The sequence below is a fragment of the Mobula birostris genome, chromosome X (genome assembly GCF_030028105.1).
Source record: "Mobula birostris isolate sMobBir1 chromosome X, sMobBir1.hap1, whole genome shotgun sequence".
NCBI lineage: Eukaryota > Metazoa > Chordata > Chondrichthyes > Myliobatiformes > Myliobatidae > Mobula > Mobula birostris.
The window spans coordinates 74669943-74690531 of record NC_092402.1 but is presented as its reverse complement, the minus strand read 5'-3'; the positions used below and the strand labels follow the sequence as shown (position 1 = coordinate 74690531).

At 41.5% G+C, this 20589-nt stretch overlaps 1 protein-coding gene across 4 annotated transcripts in view; it reads left to right on the top strand.

Annotated features, from left to right (window-relative positions):
* LOC140191404 (protein TANC2-like) overlaps positions 1 to 20589 on the top strand; it is a 745351-nt gene that overhangs the window by 195617 nt on the left and 529145 nt on the right. For all 4 annotated transcript variants that reach the window (XM_072248798.1, XM_072248801.1, XM_072248797.1 and 1 more), the window contains exon 3: positions 1508 to 1613. In XM_072248798.1, the coding sequence (XP_072104899.1) occupies positions 1547 to 1613 (67 nt within the window). In that variant the 5' untranslated portion in view covers positions 1508 to 1546. The remainder of the gene's footprint in view (positions 1 to 1507; positions 1614 to 20589) is intronic.

The following is a 20589-nucleotide window of genomic DNA, read 5'->3' as shown; positions in this document are numbered from 1 at the left end:
TATCAACAGCACACAGCACATATAGCACATATAGGTATGATAGCAGAAAAACATACAGTCCCACAGAAAAAAAATCCCTGAGTGGATGGCTTATAGATGGTGCATGGGATGTTGTCCTGGTTCAGCTTGTCTTCCACCAAGCTAACTAATCCCCTCTGCCTTGACAATGTCCCTATCCTTCCATATTACTTTGCTCCTGCCTGTTTTTACTGGCCCTGACATTTACCTTCCTCTCCAACCCTCCACGCTCTGACCCCACCCCCCTAGTTTAAACCCTCCTGAGTAGCACTAGTGAACCTCCCGGCCAGGATATTGGTTCCTCTCCAATTTAGGTGCAACCTGTCCTCTTGTACAAGTCATCTCTGCCCCAGAAGAGGTTCCAATGATCCAAGAATCTGAAACCCTGCTCCCTGCACCAGTTCCTCAGCCACTCATTCACCTGTACTATCATCTTATTCCTGTCCTGACTAGCAAATGGCACTGTCAGTAATCCAGAGATTGCTACCTTGGAGATCCTTTTTTAGTGTAATCTTTTTCTTGATTGGCAAAGGATAGATGGACAGTGGTTGCTGTTTGTTGTGTGGTGTATGCTTATGACTAACTGAGAGAAGGGTTGTGTATGCCTGTAATAATTCATTCGTGGAGATACAGTACTTGGAAAATTGATGTCTGTCAGGAATGCAGCTCCAGAATTTAGTAACCATACTGGTGATGAAGCAAAACAAAAATTCTTCTACCTCATTATACAAAGTTATTGACTGAAGTATTTCATTGTGTATATTTTCACGTATGAACTACAAAAAGATGGCATTTTTCTGAAAGGCTGCACTATTTCATCATTGAATTCATTGCATCAATGAGCATTAGTACAATATTTTTCAGTGACTTACTGTAAGCAACTTGAGGTTCTGGCACATTGATGTAATGCTGTCATTTGTCCTGCTTTCCTCAAAAGCAGAGAAACATAAAATAGTTTTTAATCTCAAAATTTGATATACTTTTTTGATATGAAGGTTCAGTTTGTGCTTATCTCTGGGTCAGAACTTTGTAGATTTGAGTCTTGCTGATGAGAATTGAGGACAGAAATTTAGGAGTAATTCAATGAAATTCTGAAGGAGTGATGTACTATCTTTGAGATGGTATATTAAAACAGGCTCCTTTTATGCTATGAGTGAATATAAAACATGGCAGTGTTTTGAAGAACGAGTTGGCAACAATTCTTTGTCCTGGCCAATATTTATTCTTTCATTGACATAAACCCCTGGCTTCATCAAGATAACGTGAAAATCTTGATGTAATGAAGTAATGAAAAGTGATGAATGAATGTACATAGTTTAAAAAAAAAAATTCTGATTTAACTCTTTTAAAATGTTAGTTTTGGTCCTTTGTAATTTGTGGAAGAACCTCTTTGGCTTGTTTGATGGACTTTGCCGTTGGGTACTGATTTCTGGTTTTGTTAGCATTACCGTAGATGTTCCCATTGACAAATCTCTTTTTTATTTGATAGAATTTGGACTGAATATTGACAAGCCCTGTGGATGAAGATATGTTCCGTAACAGCCTAAAGATGCTCCTCAGTGGTGGGAAGTCCAACCGCAAAAGCAGATCAAGTGGTGGGTAATTTGGTTACCTGTAAAAACATGTGGATCCACGCACATATTTTCCTACACAAAATACATTGCATGCTTTTAAATATTTTCATTAATGAGTTGCTAATAGTTATGTTACGAAGAACTATAATGCTATTAAAGTAGGGATTCCCAATCTTTTTTATGCCATGGACCAATACCATGAAGCAAGAGGTGCATAGGTCCCAAGTTGGGAACCCCTGCATTAAAGCTTTATGGTATATATATTTTTTTGATTTTCAATCTTTTTAATGAAATGAATAGAACATTATCTTCCACTCATAGGACTACACATGCATCCATATTACACTTCATCCAGCCTTTATGTGTTATGAAATTTCACTTAGCAAAAGGTTTTCCCACATCTTTTGTAAACTGAGGAATGCCTGTAATGAGTTCTTTCTGCCTGAAGAATGCCTGTAATTGATATTTGTTGTAGGATCTTAACCAGATAAACTTTGGTATACTGTAGCCAAAATGTAGTAAATAAAAATGACTGCATATGGAGGTTTATTCAATCATAATGACAGATTTGTTGCTTCATGCACTGAAAGGACTGTATATGTAAATTTTTTAACTGAATATTCACATAGTCCTAGGATGTGCTGTAAAATAATGAAGGGTTTAATTTGTAAATTGTTCAGTAACTTGGAAAAGGAGTTACACAGATAGCCAGATAGCTTGTGTTATTTAACCATTTAGTTCATTAAATGCAAGTCTACCATCATTTCCCACTTACTGAATAATGACTGGGCTGGATTTTGTTAGATTGTGCATTCCTTTTGCCATTCACACAGGTCTTCTCTGTGCTCTTCATGTATGGGCTCTTCATTCTCAGTACCATTTCAAATGCCCCTCCCTAACTCAAGCAGATGACTACTTAAGGCTGGGTTTCCCAACCTGGGGTCCATGAACCCCTGGGTTAATGGAAAGGTACATGGTATAAAAATATTTGGGAACCCCTGACTTAAGAAGATTCGAACATATCTTTGAACCATTTTCTCCAATCATCTGGTAATCACCCATGGCAGAGCTTGGAATGGTCTGCTTTGTGAGTTGGGCATGAAAACAACTTGTCTTGCAAATAATTTGAGTTTCAGTATTGGTGATGTTGGTTGGGAGAAGGTACTGACTTTCACTTATCCTTCCAGTGGATTTGGAAGATCCTTTGGGGGCAGCATTGACAGTATTGTGCCAGTGCCTTGAGATGTCTGCTATGGGTAGACTTGGTCTCAAGTATTTTTGGTGTTTGTGATTACTGCTGCCCGATAGGTCATGAGCTTTATGCCATATCTAAGTTGCTGATCTTCAAATAACCTTTTTCCTCAATAGATGAAAATATTTGCTGGCACATGAAACATGTTGGTGAATTTCATCATCATTACCTACCTTTACTGAGTGGTAGCTCCCAAGACATGGGAAATGATCAATATTTTCCAGGGTCTTGCTATGAATCTTTGTCAGAGGGCAGTGTACAAGGGGTGATTAATAAGTTCGTGGCCTAAAGTAGAAGGAGTCAATTTTAGAAAACCTTGCACATTTATTTTTCAACATAGTCCCCTCCTACATTTACACATTTAGTCCAGTGGTCGTGGAGCATACGGATCTTGGACCTCCAAAGAGTGTCCACAGCAGGGGTGATTGATAAGTTCGTGGCCTAAGGTAGAAGGACATGAGTTATACAGCGCTCGTTACATGCACATGCAGTTCAACTCTGAGTGATTATGCAGAAAGTTTGAAGTTAATAACTCATCTCCTTTTACCTTAGACCACGAACTTATCAATCGCCCCTGCTGTGGACACTTTCTAGAGGTCCAAGATCCGTATGCTCCACGATTGCTGGACTAAGTGTGTAAATGTAGGAGGGTACCGTTGAAAAATAAATGTGCTAGGTTTTCTAAAGTTGACTCCTTCTACCTTAGGCCACGAACTTATCAATCACCTCTTGTAGTATCTTGGGACAGGTTGATAGACAATCTTGCTCTTGTAAATAAATGTTTTGGAGCTTAGTCCCAAGAGTGCACATACATAGGCATTGTCTGCAATTGTAGATCCCCTTTGAGTGAATGCTTGGCTGATATTGATTTTTTTCGTAGAGCTTTTTAGTCCTATTTAGTGAGTATTCGCAAACATTTTGGAAATTGAGGTTTTTTTTGTGAGGGGTGGAAAGTGTATGGTTATGCACTTTGGCAGAAGAAATAAATGGGCAGACTATTATTGAAATGGGGAGAGAATTCAAAGTTCTGAGATGCAACGGGACTTGGGAGTCCTCATGCAGGATACCCTTAAGGTTAACCTCCAGGTTGAGTCGGTGGTGAAGAAGGCGAATGCAATGTTGGCATTTATTTCCAGGGGAATAGAGTATAGGAGCAGGGATGTGATGTTGAGGATCTATAAGGTGCTGGTAAGATCTCACTTGGAGTACTGTGGGCAATTTTGGGCTCCTTATTTAAGAAAGGATGTGCTGACGTTGGAGAGGGTACAGAGAAGATTCACTAGAATGATTCCGGGAATGAGAGGGTTAACATATGAGGAATGTTTGTCTGCTCTTGGACTGTATTCCTTGGAGTTTAGAAGAATGAGGGGAGACCTCATAGAAACACTTCGAATGTTGAAAGGTATGGACAGAGTGGATGTGGCAAAGTTGTTTCCCATGATGGGGGAATCTAGTACGAGAGGGCATAACTTAAGGATTGAAGGGCACCCATTCAGAACAGAGATGCGAAGAAATTTTTTTAGCCAGAGGGTGGTGAATCTATGGAATTTGTTGCCACGGGTGGCAGTGGAGGCCAAGTCATTGGGTGTATTTAAGGCAGAGATTGATAGGTATCTGAGTAGCCAGGGCATCAAGGGTTATGGTGAGAAGGCGGGGGAGTGGGACTAAATGGGAGAATGGATCAGCTCATGATAAAATGGCGGAGCAGACTCGATGGGCTGAATGGCCGACTTCTGCTCCTTTGTCTTCTGGTCTTATGGGTGGATGGTGGAAAGCAGGAGATTTCTGTAACACAAATTTTAATCATTCAGGCTATTAAATGGAAATTGTAAGATTGATGAGGGAACACTGTTTCAGTATATGGTTGTGTAGGAAGATACCATGGATGTAAGCTTAGAAACTGAATTTCCACCTTTAAAGTCCAGCAGGAAGGGAAAGCTGTGATCTAACAAAACTGTACATTTGTTTGTATAAGTATGTAGTTTTAGTCCTGAACAATGGAAGATTGAAACTCAATTATGATATGTACGTATTGCACTAAACTTCCAATTGGTTCTGTATCTGGATCACAGAGTCTGGTTTCATTTATTCAGTGGAGCTCATGGGGCCCTGCTTTTGATGTTCCCTCTAAGTTCACAATGACCCTGTTTGCTCAATCCCTTCAAAGCAGTTGGAGCCCAATTTCCTCAATCAATGTAAAGTTGTTGACACCTTGTCTTGTGCTCTCTGTAAACTCGCCTGTCTTACTGGGAAAAATTATTAACCTTACTGTGTAATATCTGAAAAAGTGAATTAAAAGTGCTTGCAGCTTATTCCACACTCTCACCACCTTCTGAGTGAAGAAATTCCCTTTGGTGTTCCCTTTAAACATTTTACCTTTCATTCTTAACCCATGACCTCCAGTTCTAGTCTCACCCAACCTCAGTGGAAAAAGCTTTCTTACATTTACCCTATCTAAACCCCTCATAGTTTTGTATACCTCTATGAAAACTTCCCTTATTCTCTTACACTCTAGGGAATAAAGTCCTAACCTATTCAACTTTATCCAACTGCTTAAAGTCTTACCCGGTTTGTCCTCCCAAAGTGCAACATCTCACACTTGTCTGCATTACATTCCATCTGACATATTTCAACCCATTTTTTCAGCTGGTTCAGATCTCGCTGCAAGCATTGATAGTCTTCCTTATTGTCGACTGCACCTCCAGTCTTGGTGTCATTCACAAATTTGTTGATCCAGTTTAGCACATTATCATCCGGATCATTGATATAGATGACAAACAACAATGGACCCAGCATCGGTTCCTGTGGCACACATTAGTCACAGGCCTCCAGTCAGAAAGACAACCATCTACTACCACTCTCTGACTTCTCCTGGGAAGCCAAACTCTAATCCAGTTTAGACCATAAGATATAGGAGCAGAAGTAGGCAATTTGACCCATTTGGTCTGCTCCACCATTCAATCATGGGATGCTCCAATTCTTCTAGTCATCCCCACTCCCCTGCCTTCTCTCCATACCCTTTGATGTCCTGGCTAATCAAGAACCTGTCTATCTCTGCCTTAAATGCACCCAATGACTTGGCCACCACAGCCACTCGTGGCAAGAAATTCCCCAGATTTATCACCCTCTGATGAAAGTAATCTCTCTGCATTACTGTTCTAAGTGGCCATCCTTCAATTCTGCAGTTGTGCCCTCATCTTGAATGCCAGGCGACTGAACCTTCTTGACTATGTGTGGGACCTTGTCAAATGTCTCACTGAAGTCCATGTAGACAATATCCACTGCCTTGTCATCATCAACTTTCCTGGTAACTTCCCCAAAAAATTCTGTGAGATTGATCAGACATGACCTGCCACACACAAAGCCATGTTGACTACCCTAATCAGTCCCTGTCTATCTAAAAACTTATACTGTATATTTGGTCCCTTAGAATACCTTCCAATAACTTACTCACTTCTGATGTTAGGCTCACCGGCCTATATTTTCCTGGCTTATTCTAAGAGTCTTTCTTAAACAACAGAACAGCATTAGCTGTCCTCCAAACCTCCGGCACCTCACCTGTAGCTAAGAACTTTTAAATCTCTCTGCCAGGGCCCCTGCAATTTCTGTACTAGCTTCCCACAAGGTCTGAGGGAACGCCTTATTAGACACTGGAGATTTATCTACCCTAATTTGCCTTAAAACAGCAAATGCCTCCTCCTCTGTAATCTGTATATGGCCCATGACCTCACTGTTGTTTTGCCTCACTTCTATAGACTCTGTGCCTGTCTTAGGAATTAATATAGATGCAAAAAAAAAAGTAAGATCTCCCCCATCTCTTTCGACTCCATGCATAGATGGCCACTTTGATCTTCAAGAGGACCTTGTCTTTTAGCCCTCTTATTCCCTTAAGTGTTCTCTTGCATTTCTTATACTCCTCAAGTACTTCATTTGGTCCTTCCTACCTATACCCGCTATGTACCTCCTTCTTCTTAACCAAGAGCCTCAATATCTCAAACACTAAGGTTCCCTAAACTTGTTATCCTTGCCATTTATTGTGACAGGAATAAATAAGCTCTGTACGCTAAAAATTTCACCATTGAAGGCCTCCAATTGAATTAAATTGAATTGAATTTATTACTTACATCCTTCATATACATCAGGAGTAAAGATTCCGTCTGTGTGCAATGTGCAATTTATTTGCATTAATGCATTTACCCATGTACAACTTTGCCAGAAAACAGCCTGTCCCAATTCACACTTGCTAGATCCTTTCTGATGCTATCAAAATTGGCCTTCCTCCAATTTGGAATCACAACCCAAGGACAAGACCTATCCTTCTCCATAATTACCTTGAAACTAATGGCATTATGATGCAGAGTGTTCGCGTACACACTCTCTGTTACTTGTCTTATCTTGTTCCCTAATAGGAGATCTATTTAATAGAGATCTAGTATCACACTCTTTCTAGTTGAGACTTCTATGTATTGGTCAATGGAACCTTACTGAACACATCTGACAAATATCCCATCTAGTTAATATGTGGAAAGTTAAAATCACCTACTATCACAACCTTATGTTTTATTGCAACAGTCTGCAATCTCTCAACAAATTTGCTCCTCTAAATCCCACTGACGATTGGGTGGTCTATAATATAATCTCATTATCATGGTCATCCCTTTCTTATCCCTCAGTTCCAACCATATAGGCTCAGTAGACGAGCTCTCCAGTCTATCCTTTCTGAGCACTGCTGTGATATTTTCCCTGACTAATATTACCACCTCTCTCCCGTTCTGTCACGTTTAAAACAGTGGAATCCTGGAACATTGAACTGCAATTCTGCCTCTCCTGCAACCAAGTTTCACTGATCTACAGTGTCATAAATCCATGTGTTTATCCATGCCCTATTCTCATTTGCCTTTATACTCTCCTTGCATTGAAATATACATAACTCATACATTAATCCCACCGTGCCCAACCTTAGCAACATCTTTCCCCAAAACCACTAGAATATAAAAACAAAGATGTAGTGTTGAAACTTTTTAGAGCACTGGTGAGGCCTCATTTGGAGTATTGTGAGTGGTTTTGGGCTTTATCTTTGAAAGGATGTGCTAAAACTGGAGAGGGTTCAAAGGAGGTTCACGAAAATGATTCCATGATTCCAGGATTGAATGGCTTGTCATATGAAGAGCGGTTGGCTCTGGGCTGGTATTCACCAGAATTCAGAAGAATGAGGGGTGACCTCAAAGGAACCTGTCAAATGGTGAAAGTGCTTGATAGAGTGGATGTGGAGAAGATGTTTCCTATGGTAGGAGAGTCTTAAGACCAGAGGACACAACCTCAGGATAAAGGGGGGTCCTTTTAGAGCAGAGATGAGGAATTTCTTTAGCCAGAGGGTGGTGAATCTGTGGAATTCGTTGCCACAGGCAGGTGTGGAGGCCTGGTTGTTATGTATATTAAGACAGGTCGATAGATTCTTGATTGGTCAAGGGATACGCGGAGAAGGCATGAGATTGAAGCTGACACAAACATTGGAGCAGCCATGATGAAATGGCGGAGCAGACTCGATGGGTCCAATTAACCTAATTCTGCTCCTCTATCTTATGGTCTTATGGCCCACAATGTGCTCCGGCACTCTGGTTCCCATTCTCTTGCAACCTGATTGAATTTTTTGAGGATGTGACTAAACACATTGATGAAGGTAGAGCAATAGATGTAGTGTATATGGATTTCAGCAAGGCATTTTTTAAGGAACCCCATGCAAGGCTTATTGAGAAAGTAAGGAGGCATGGGATCCAAGGAGACCTTGCTTTGTGGATCCAGAATTGGCTTGTCCACAGAAGGCAGAGTGGTTGTAGATAGGTCATATTCTGCATGGAGGTCGCTGACCAGTGGTGTGCCTCAGGGATCTATTCTGGGACCCCTACTCTTTGTGAGTTTTATAAATGACCTGGATGAGGAAGTGGAGGGATTGGTTAGTAAATTTGCTGATGACACAAAGGTTGGGGGTGTTGTGGATAGTGTGGAGGGCTGTCAGAGGTTACAGCGGGACATTGATAGGATGTAAAACTGGGCTGAGAAGTGGCAGATGGAGTTCAACCCAGATAACTGTGAGGTGGTTGATTTTGGTAAGTCAAATATGATGGTAGAATATAGTATTAATGGTAAGACTCTTGGCAGTGTAGAGGATCAGAGGGATCTTGGGGTCCAAGTCCATAGGCCACTCAAAGCTGCTGCGCAGGTTGATTGTGTGATTAAGAAGGTATACAATGTATTGGCCTGCATCAACCGTGGGATTGAGTTTCTGAGCTGAGAAGTAATGTTACAGCTATACAGGACCCTGGTCAGACCCCACTTGGAGTACTGTGCTCAGTCTGGTCACCTCACTACAGGAAGAATGTGGGAACCATAGAAAGGGTGCAGAGGAGATTTACAAGGATGTTGCCTGGATTGGGGAGCATGCCTTATGAGAATAGATTGAGTAAACTCGGCCTTTTCTCCATGGAGCGACGAAGGATGAGAGGTGACCTGATAGAGGTATATAAGATGATGAGAGGCATTGATCATGTGGATAGTCAGAGGCTTTTTCCCAGGGCTGAAATGGCTAACATGAGAGGGCACAGTTTTAAGTTGCTTGGAAGTAGGTACACAGGAGGTGTCAGGGGTAAGTTTTTTAAACAGAGGGTGGTGAGTGCATGGAATAGGCTGCCGGTGACAGTGGTGGAGGTGGATACGATAGGGTCTTTTAAGAGGCTCCTGGATAGGTACATGAAGCTTGGAAAAATAGGGGTATGGTTAACCCTAGGTAATTTCTAAAGTAAGTATATGTTCAGCACAGTATCATGGGCTGAAGGGCCTGTATTGTGCTGTAGGTTTTCTATGTTTCTATGTAGTTCAAACCCCCAACCCCCGCCCTGTGCAGTGCAAGCAAATCTTTCCATAAGGATATTAGTCCCCCTCCATTTTGAGGTAATAACAGGGAGGAGGACATGTTCGGCATAGCTTTGTGGGCTGAAGGGCCTGTGTTGTGCTGTAGGTTTTCTATGTTACTTCTATGTTTCTAATATCCTGTATTCTGGAAAATCTGTCAGATCAGTGGAGCAAGTGATGCAACTAGTGTTTTGACCCAGATATTAACATTGTATTCAGCAGTCAATTTCTGTAGGACACAACTCAGAACAACTTTAATTTAAGCTGAAGTGGGCGATGTAAGCCTCTGCATCCAGAGGTTTTGCCAAATGTTAATCCTATTGATTTCTCTAGTATTTCTTCTTCACTTAACTTTGCCATTTAAAAATAGGTGGAAGCTTAAATATTTCAAATTTTGTGGGATATGGGGTTTAGATTGATGTGGTTGGTACTATTACTGATGGGAGAGGAGAAAAAGCTGTTCCATTGGGAGAGTGTTGTCACAATCCGGATAACTGTGGCTTTAGACATGGGCTGTAAATTAATTGGCATAGTAATTGGGGGAGATGGTGAGGATTGGGAGCAGGAGCTGTCTGTGTGGAAAAAAAAAGACCCTCTCTGTCTCTCTTATATTTGTATATACCTCTTGAGTCTGAGGAAAACAAAATCTCCCCAGCCTCGTGGGAGTCTCCTTTGCATTCTTTCCAGCACAACCATATCCTTCCATGGTGCCTAGAACTGCACATAATGCATAACAAGCCACTATTTGCCTATTCTGTGAAGATAAGGATTCAGATGCTTTTTTCATCATTCTGTTTACCTGTGTTGCCACTTTCAGGGAACTATGGACTTGAACCCCAGAGTCCCTCTTGTTCATCAACATTCCTTGGTGCCTGACCATATACTGTATGTGTCCTACCCCTTTGTGACTTCCCTAACTGCATCACCTTGCTCTTGCCAGGATTAAATTTCATCTGTTGATGCTCCATCCAACTTTCCATCTGATCTATATCCTGCTTAGATAACATTCCATGCTATCTGTAGCACCACCAACTTTTGTGTTTTCCATAAACTTACTAATCATATCTCCTACATTCACACCCAGGTCCTTAATGTACATTACTAGCAACATCACTGTGTTCCATACCTATACCTGTGGTACGCCATGGATCTCCAATGAGAAAAACATCTTTGCATCACGACCCCGTGGCTCCCATCTCCAAGTTAATGGAACAAATTAGTGATTTAAGTGCTGAAAAACACAGTAAGTGAAGTTTAACTGGTAATACTACTTCAGTAACAATTGAAGAATCCTTGCAAAATGTTGAAACTGAGCTGTTGTATTAGAATGCATGAAGCAATTATTGTAAAGTAGACAAGCAACTGGCACAAATGGAAGCAAATGAACTTACTGTAACAGCTTATTACTGACATGTGGTTGCATCATAATTAAAGTGGAGAATAAGCATTCTCGGATACTTGATGTTCAGAAATAATACACGAAAGGGAATAATTGTTTGGTAGTGAGGGAAGTTGGTGATGATTAGCCCAGGCAAAGGACGGTGCAAGTAGTAGATCCTCATCAATATATGGTGACTAAAGAGGGGAATAAAACAAATTATCTTTTAGAATACATGAGAACATCCAATCATCATCGAGTCTGGAGTTCGGGGTCCTCTCATCAGCTAGTCCTGGGGTTGTTACCGAAGATCGAAACCTGAAGCTTAGTCGGAGCTCTGGTGGTCAAAATCCAGTGGCTGAAGGCCTGGGTCTCTGACTCTGAGAGTCCACTGGGGAAATCAGAGGCCCGTTGTCTGCAAGGAGGCTGGAGGCCTGTCCTGTGGTTAGAGGAATTTCTGTGAGAGTGGGTGAGTGGGAGGGAGGTAAGGGGCTTATTTTGCTGTTGTTATTTTGTTGCTCATTATGTTCTGTTCTTTTGTTTTCTATATTGCTCTGCTGAGCATTGCAGGCACGCTGTGTTGGTGCATCAGAATGTGCGGTGACACTTGCAGACTATTCCCAGCACATCCTTAGGTTGTGCTGGTTGTTAACACAAACAATGCATTTCACTGTATGTTTCGATGTACATGTGATAAATAAATGAATCTGAATCCTATCTCCTTGCCCCACCTCCGTTCCCAACAGTTGTGATATAGTTGGAGAAAGAATCAATCAAAAAATAAGAAAGGACTACAACAAAGGTTGACATGAAGTTTTTCACTCTACATTTGACTTGACTACTGAACTGGTAAAAGTAGTATAAAGGATGAATATATAGAATGCACTTATGGTACTTTTAAGAAACCAAATGTAATTGAACTAAATAGAAAGCAGAGTATTTTGGACCTTGTATAACAATACAGGTTAATTAGTAACCTTAAGGTGTCCTTAAGGGAGAAGTGATCGCAATGTGATTGAATTTTGTAGTTTGAGATGGACAAGTAATTTGGGATCTGGATTTTTAAACTTAAATAAAATCAGTTATGGCATAATGAGATCTTCAAAGGCTGAGGAAGGTAGTGAAATTGGATTATATGTTTTGCCAGGGGATAAATTCTGGCAGAGCTCTATTTACAATTCCTAAGATACGTTGAAGAATAAAAACTCTGTGTGGATAAAGTAGTTAATTAATGGGGTTCAAAATGGTATTAGGTGAAAAGAAAATGTTTGCTTTGTGCCAAATATTTACATGTCGACTTGTGGCAGCTGAAGGACTTAAGTGAAAGAAGCTGCCCTATTGATCAACTGTAATACTCTGTATTGATTGAATTGCATTGGCTGCATTCAGTGCTTTTTGCCAAGTTTCCTCTGTCGTGGTGTGTAAGGAATTACTGGGGTTGGGTTTGTGTTTTCACTGCCTACCTAGTTGTCACTGAGGTCTTGCTGTGTTTCACTTGATGTACCGAGGAGCTAGGAGCAGTGAATTTCCACCTGTATACTTATGCCCAAATAGCTGTGGTGCATGGGTTGTCTGTACTAGGTAAATTAAGATATGAGGATAAAAAGGTGGAGCAGGCCCCTTTCAGGGAGATTCATCCAGCTGTTGTCAAGAGGAGAATTAAACCTGAGGACCAGGATATTTTCAGGAAGCAGCAACTAACAACTAGAAAATAAATGTGAACTTGGAGAATAAACCAGCATGGAATAAAAAAAAATTGTAAGAATTTCTATAGTTGTGTTAAGAGAAAAAAAATAGCAAAAAAAAAAATTGGTTCCCAGAGACAATGATGGGAAAAATAATGAAAAATAAGCTATTAACCAAATATTTCAAAAACACAAGAGATTCTGGAGATGCTAGAAATCCAGAGTAAAACACACAAAGTACTAGAGGAACTCAGCAGGTCAGACAGCATCTATAGAGAGGAATAAATTGTTGACAATTTGGGCCAAGACCCTTCTTCAGGAGTTCAAATACTCTATATCTACATTACAGAAGTCACCATAAGTGTGTCAGAATTCAGAGAAGAATAAGGGTCTGCTGCCACTGAGAAACTTAAAGTAATTAATATTACTGAAGGGAAAGTACTAGATAAGTTAAAATCAAACCCCCTGTATCTAATATTTAGAAGTCTTAAGCAATGATGTCAAAGCACGAGAACAGTCTAGTGATATAAGGAAGGTAAAAATTAAATCACCCAGTGCATGTGTGGAAACTTCTGAAAATAATGCTGAACAAGACCCATTGTTGGAAGAAAGGAAAAACATTTCTCCAATGTTGCTATATCTTTTGTGGGAAGTATTTTTGAAGTCCGTGAAGAGTGCAATTGTTTCACTGCTAATAATGTTGTAATTACTCCTGCTTTTTAATATTAGTTTATAATAAAAGAACTCACCTCTATGCTTGTAGTCTTATTCAACCCACTAGATGTAAGGAATAATCTTTAAAAAATTGTTTGATTTGTTGAAGGCATACAATTTCACTCTTAAAATGGTAGTTGTATTATTTAAGAATTGTCCTGAGAATAAAATAATTTTCTGAGCATTGAATTTAAGCCAGTTTCTTGCAGTGACTATTTTGGTGCCAATTTGTCCTTGACTTTTCCCCGATTTTTTCTTTCTACTGAATTTCTGATGAGTATCATTTTCTGGGACAGTTTTTGTATAGTGAGAATTTCGTAGCCATAAACACCAGCAGGTGTACCTAGGGGTCTGAATAAGGGCTTAAGAAAAGGCACATGAAGCCCTTTTGACCTTGGAAATAATACATTTGCCAGAATGCTGCCAAAATAATGCACTTGATTCATGAAGAGCAATTTTGCACATAGACCTTTTTATCTCATGCAGTCTAATAAACTGTTTTAATAAGCCACATGTTTATGCTTTTCCCTTTTTGATCTGGCGAGAGTGGAAGACAAATTCATGTGGATAGAATTTGCTTGTCCAAAATATCTTTAGTGGAACTAAGCCTCTACAATACTTTATACACGTGGGAATCTAGCCTAATTTCAGTCACCTTGATCTGAATCGGCCGCCCCACTTTTCCTTGGCTTTGCTTCATTATCTCTTTCATGAATAGATTTTTTTCCAATATGAAGAGATGCATGTATGCCAAGTATCGCACTTGAAAATGTATCACTTTTGAGTACAATGATATAAATAGAAACCCTTTTGAGCAATGACATAATTAGAATTTTTATATAATTTGTGTTATTTTAGGAACTTAAAGTTTTGAGTATTTGTAATGTTTTGCTCTTGTAACTTAAATAGCAGATTGTTTTATTTTGGTTACCCTATCTGCTGTTCAAGGGTATCTGCTGTATTCATTACGGGTTGCAGGCTGGATGGTCTAGTGGTTTAAGTCAGGTCACCAATGTGTTTCTAACTGTTTAGTATCTGAGCAATATCGGGAAAGTTTTATGGAAGAATTTGTGAGTTAAGTATAGATTGTAGTCATTATATTTACCTTTGCTTGGAAAAGAAACAGGCTCATGTAGAGCTTCTTATATGAAAATAACAAATTGATGATTGGTTTCTTCATGGCGAGGTTCCATAAAGAGCAATATGAGGATGAGCAAATAATCATTTTAAATTATCTTGACTGAGTGGTAAATTTTGGCAAGGAATGCTTTCCTGTTCTTCTTTGGAATGGTGCTTTGGGATGTTCATTGCCCACTTGGGAATACATCATGCTTCTGCCAAGTTGTTTTAACCTACCAGATTGTGCGGATCGCTTATTCATCTAAAAAGAACTGTGTAAAGGGTCAGAGTCGCGTTTATTATCACTGACTTATTTAAGATGAAATTTGTTGTTTTGCATCAGCAGTATGGTGCAAAGACATAACAATTGCTATATATGCGAAAATAAATAATAGAAAAATGAAAGAGATAAAAAGGTAGTGTTCATGAATTTATGGACTGCTCAGAAATCTGATGGCAGAGCGTGATGGGTTAGCATGTTCCAGAGCTGGAGATCTAACCTCCTACTCTGTCCTTGGGCTTGCCACCGAACGGTCAGCCAAATTGTTGTTGATCTGGAGACTCATACAGGCCAGATAAGGTAAGGACGGCAAATTTTCTTTCCTGAAGGGTCACACTGAACATACCAATCTAGCGGGATCTTAGTCACAGTTAGTCACAGACTGACACCACTGTCTGGTATGGGCGGGGGGGGGTGGGGGCGGTGGCAATTGCACAGAATCAAAATAAGCTACAGAAAGTTGTGAACTCAGTCTGTTCCATCATGGGCATTAGCCTTCAGAGTATCCAGGACATCATCGAGGAACAATGCTTCAAAAGGGCAACATCGATCATTAAGGACCTCCATCACGCAGGACATGCCCTGTTCTCATTGCTCCCATCAGAGAGGAGGTACAGGAGTCTGAAGGCACACGCTTAACATTTCAAGAATAGTTTCTTCCCTTGAGTCATTAGATTTCTCAGTGGACTTTGAACCTATGAACATGACCTCATTACTTTTTGTTTCTCCTTTTCCACTACTTATTTAATTTAACTTTTTTAATATATATAATTCTTACTGTAATTGATAGTTTTTATTATTATGTATTGTAATGTACTGCTGCTGCATAACAACAATTTCATGACATATGCTGGTCATTTTAAACCTGATTCTGATTATGTAACTGAAACTAGTGTGTTCTATTCCAGATTTGTTTAACTGTTTGAAATTAAGCTCTCCTGTAAAGAATATCTCGTTATTCATTTTTTTCACTCATTTCACCATAGCCCTCTATTTTTTGAAGTTCTAAGTACCTAACCAGGAGTCTCTTAAAAGACCCTATTGTATCTGCCTCCACCACCGTTAATGGCAGCCCATTCCACGCGCTCACCACTCTCTGCGTAAAAAAAAACTTACCCCTGACAACTCCTCTGTACCTACTTCCAAGCACCTTAAAACTGTGCCCTCTCGTGTTAGCCATTTCAGCCCTGGGAAAAAGCCTCTGACTATTCACACAATCAATGCCTCTCATCATCTTCTACACCTCTATCAGGTCACAGCTCATCCTCTGCTGCTACAAGGAGAAAAGGCAACCTATTCACTCAACCTATTCTCATAAGGCATGCTCCCCAATCCAGGCAACATCCTTGTAAATCTCCTCTGCACCCTTTCTGTAGTTTCCACATTCTTCCTGTAGTGAGGTGACCAGAACTGAGCACAGTACTCCAAGTGGGGTCTGACCAGGGTCCTATAAAGTTGTAACATTGCCTCTTGACTCTTAAACTCAATCCCACGGTTGATGAAGGCCAATGTACCATATGCCTTCTTAACCACAGAATCAACCTGCGTAGCAGCTTTGAGTGTCCTATGGACTCAGAACCCAAGATCCCTCTGATCCTCCACACTGCCAAGAGTCTTACCATTTATACTATATTCTGCCATCATATTTGACCTACCAAAATCAACCACCTCACACTTATCTGGGTTGAACTCCATCTGCCACTTCTCAGCCCAGTTTTGCATGCTATCGATGTCCCGCTGTAACCTCTGACAGCCCTCCACACTGTCCACAACACCCCCAACCTTTATGTCATCAGCAAATTTACTAACCCATCCCTCCACTTCCTGATTCAGGTCATTTATAAAAATCACAAAGAGAAGGAGTCCCAGAACAGAGGCACACCACTGGTCACTGACCTCCATGCAGAATATGACCCGTCTACAATCATACAACCACATTTTGCCTTCTGTGGGCAAGCCAATTCTGGATCCACAAAGAAAGGTTCCCTTGGATCCCATGCCTCCTTACTTTCTCAATAAGTCTTGCATGGGGTACCTTATCAAATGCCTTGCTGAAATCCATACACTACATCTATTGCTTTACCTTCATCAATGTGTGTAGTCACATCCTGAAAAATTTCAATCAGGCTTGTAAGGCACGACCTGCCTTTGACAAAGCCATGCTAACTACTCCTAATCATGTTATGCCTCTCCAAATGTTCATAAATTCTGCCTCTCTGGATCTTTTCCATCAACTTACCAACCACTGAAGTCACAGGTCTGTAATTTCTTGGGCTATCTCTACTCCCTTTCTTGAATAAGGGAACAACATCTGCAATCCTCTAGAACTTCTCCTGTCCCCATTGATGCAAAGATAATTGCTAGAGGTTCAGCAATCTCCTCCCTCACCTCCCACAGTAGCCTTGGGTACATCTCATCCAGTCCCGGAGACTTATCCAACTTGATGCTTTCCAAAAGCTTCAGTACATCCTCTTCCTTAATGTCTATATGCTCAAACTTTTAAATCCGCTGTAAGTCATCCCTACAATCAAGATCCTTTACGGTAGTGAACACTGAAGCGAAGTATTCATTAAGTACCTCTGCTATCTCCTCTGGTTCCATGCACACTTTTCCACTGTCACACTTGATTGGTCCTATTCTCTCACATCTTATCCTCTTGCTTTTCACATACAGGTGTCCCCTGCTTTTCGAACGTTCGCTTTACGAAACTTCACTGTTACAAAAGACCTACATTAGTTACCTGTTTTCGCTAACAGAAGGTGTTTTCACTGTTACGAAAAAAGGCAGCATGCGAAAAAAAGGCAGCGCACGCCCCGAGCAGCCGCTCTCCCTCGGATTTGGAACTGCATTCTTGCTGGCATTGCTTAAACACATGCCTGTGAGCAGCCATTAGCAAGATGAGGTCCAAGGTATCGGAAAAGCCTGAAAGAGTTCGTAAGGGTGTTACACTTAGCATAAAAGTGGACATAATTAAGCGTTTCGATCGTGGTGAATGAAGTAAGGACAAAGTGAGTTTGGCTTGTGGAAGTTGATGAAGATGATGTTGAAGAGGTTTTGGCATCCCATGACAAAGAACTGATAAGAGCTGATGCAATTGGAAGAAGACAGGATAACAATCAAAACCGAATGAGTAATGATGAAGTATGACTTTAATTTTGAAAGGGTACGTCGGTTTAGGGCATATTTGCAGGATGGTTTGAGTGCTTACAAAGAACTGTATGATAGAAAAATGTGCGAGGCTAAGCAGTCAAGCATATTGTCGTTTTTCAAGCCTTCCACATCAGCCACAGCAGACGACGAACCTCGACCTTCGACATCGAGGCAGGCAGACATAGAAGAAGATAACCTGCCTGCCCTGATGGAAACAGATGACGAGACGACACCCCAGTGTCCCAGCACCCCAACCCCCGGGCCGCGGACAGATACCTATCCGCAAAGAATGCAGCAGTAGCCGGGAGGCACCCAGCACATCTTTAAGAAAAAAAGCTGAAATAAACAAGCTAAGTAATTAGGTGCTGCCCGGCTCTTCATCTATCAGTTCTTGGTCATGGGATGCCAAAACCTCTTCAACGTCATCTTTGTCAACTTCCACAAGCCAAATTTACTTTGTCCTTGCTTCGTTCACCATGATCGAAATGCTTAATTATGTCTAGGTTTATGCTAAGTGTAACACCCTTACGAGCTCTTTCAGGCTTTTCCGATACCTTAGAACTCATCTTGCAAATGGCTGCTCACAGGCACGTGTTTAAGCAGTACCGGCGAGAGTGCCATTCCGAATCCGGGGGAGAGTGGTTGCTCGGGGCGCGTGCTGCTTTTTTTTCCGCGTGCTGCTTTTTCGTGCACTGCCTTTTTTCCTAACAGTGAAAACACCTTCTGTTAGCGAAAACAGGTAACTAATGTAGGTCTTTCGTAACAGTGAGGTTTTGTAAAGCGAACGTTCGAAAAGTGGGGGACACCTGTATTGGGTGGTCTATAAAAAAAACACCCAGTAGAGTAATTGACCCCTTCCTGTTTCTAACTTCCACCCAAAGAGACTCAGTTGACAATCCCTCCATGACTTCTTCCTTTTCTGCAGCCACGACATAATCTCTGATCAGCAGCGCCATATCCCCACCTCTTTTGCCTCCCTCCCTGTCCTTTCTGAAACATCTAAAGCACGGCACTCTAAGTAACCATTCCTGCCCCTGAGCCATCCAAGTCTCTGTAATGGCCCCAAGTACTGATCCACGTTCTAAGTTCATCCGCTTTGTTCATGATGCTTCTTGCATTAAAATAGACACATCTCAAACCATCGGTGTGAGCGCATCCCTTCTCTACCACCTGCCTATCCTCCCTCTCATACTGTCTCCAAGCTTTCTCTAGTTGCAAGCCAACAGCCCCTTCCTCCGTCTCTTCAGTTGGGTTCCCACCCCCCAGCGATTCTAGTTTAAACTCTCCCCGATAGCTTTAGCAAACCTCCCTGCCAGGATATTGGTCCCCCTTGGATTCAAGTGCAACCCATCCTTTTTGTACAGGTCACGCCTGCCCCAAAAAAGGTCCCAATGATCCAGAAATCTGAATCCCTGCCCCCTGCTCCAATCCCTCAGCCAGGCATTTATCCTCCACCTCACTCTATTCCCATACTTACTGTCACGTGGCACAGGCAGGAGTTCCGAGATTACTACCTTTGTGGTCCTGCACAAAGGGAGTAACTTCCTTCCTAACTCCCTGTAGTCTGTTTTCAGGACGACCTCCTTTTTTCTGCCTATGTCCTTGGTACCAATATGTACTACGACCTCTGGCTGTTCACCTTCCCAATTCAGAATATCATGAACTCAGTCAGAAACATCCCAGACCCTGGCATCTGGGAGGCAAGCTACCATCCATATTTATTTCCTGCGTCCACAGAGTCGCCTGTCTAACCCCCTAACTATAGAATCCCCTATCACTGCTGCCATCCTCTTCCTTCCCCTACCCTTCTGAGCCACAGGACCAGACCCTGTGCCAGAGGTGCGGCCACTGTTGCCTCCCCCAGGTAGATTGTTCTCCCCAACAGTACTTGAGCAGGAATACTTATTGTTAAGGGGGACAGCCATTGGAGTACTCTCTAGTATCTGACTCTTGTCCTTCCCTATCCTGACTGTTACCCACTTATCAGTCTCCCGTGGCCCTGGTGTGACTACTTGCCTATAGCTTCTCTCTATCACCACCTCACTTTCCCTGACCAGACGAAGGTCATCGAGCTGCATCTCCGGTTCCCTAACATGGTCCCTAAGGAGCTGCAGTCCGACACACCTGGCGCAGATGTGGCCATCCGGGAGGTTGGGAGTCTCCCAGACTTCCCACATCTGACACCAAGAACAGGCCACTGGCCTCACACACAGTCTTTCTGTCTGTATTCTACACAGTTAACCTACCTTGCCTCGACCCGTTGAGCCAAAGCCTTCTTACTCTGTTTACCTCTACTCCATTGCCCGCTCCTCAGATGCCCGCTCTATAAGGCTGTCTCGTTTTAAACTGTTCATGCTGGTCTAACTCACTGATGTCCATGTGCTTGCCCAGTCGTCCCTGGATCAAATATAGGTGACATATATGTACTTTGACAATACATTTACAGTACTTTGAACTTAGAAACATGTATCTTTACTGAATTGTTCAGCCAAACTTTCCTTGTTTTTGCA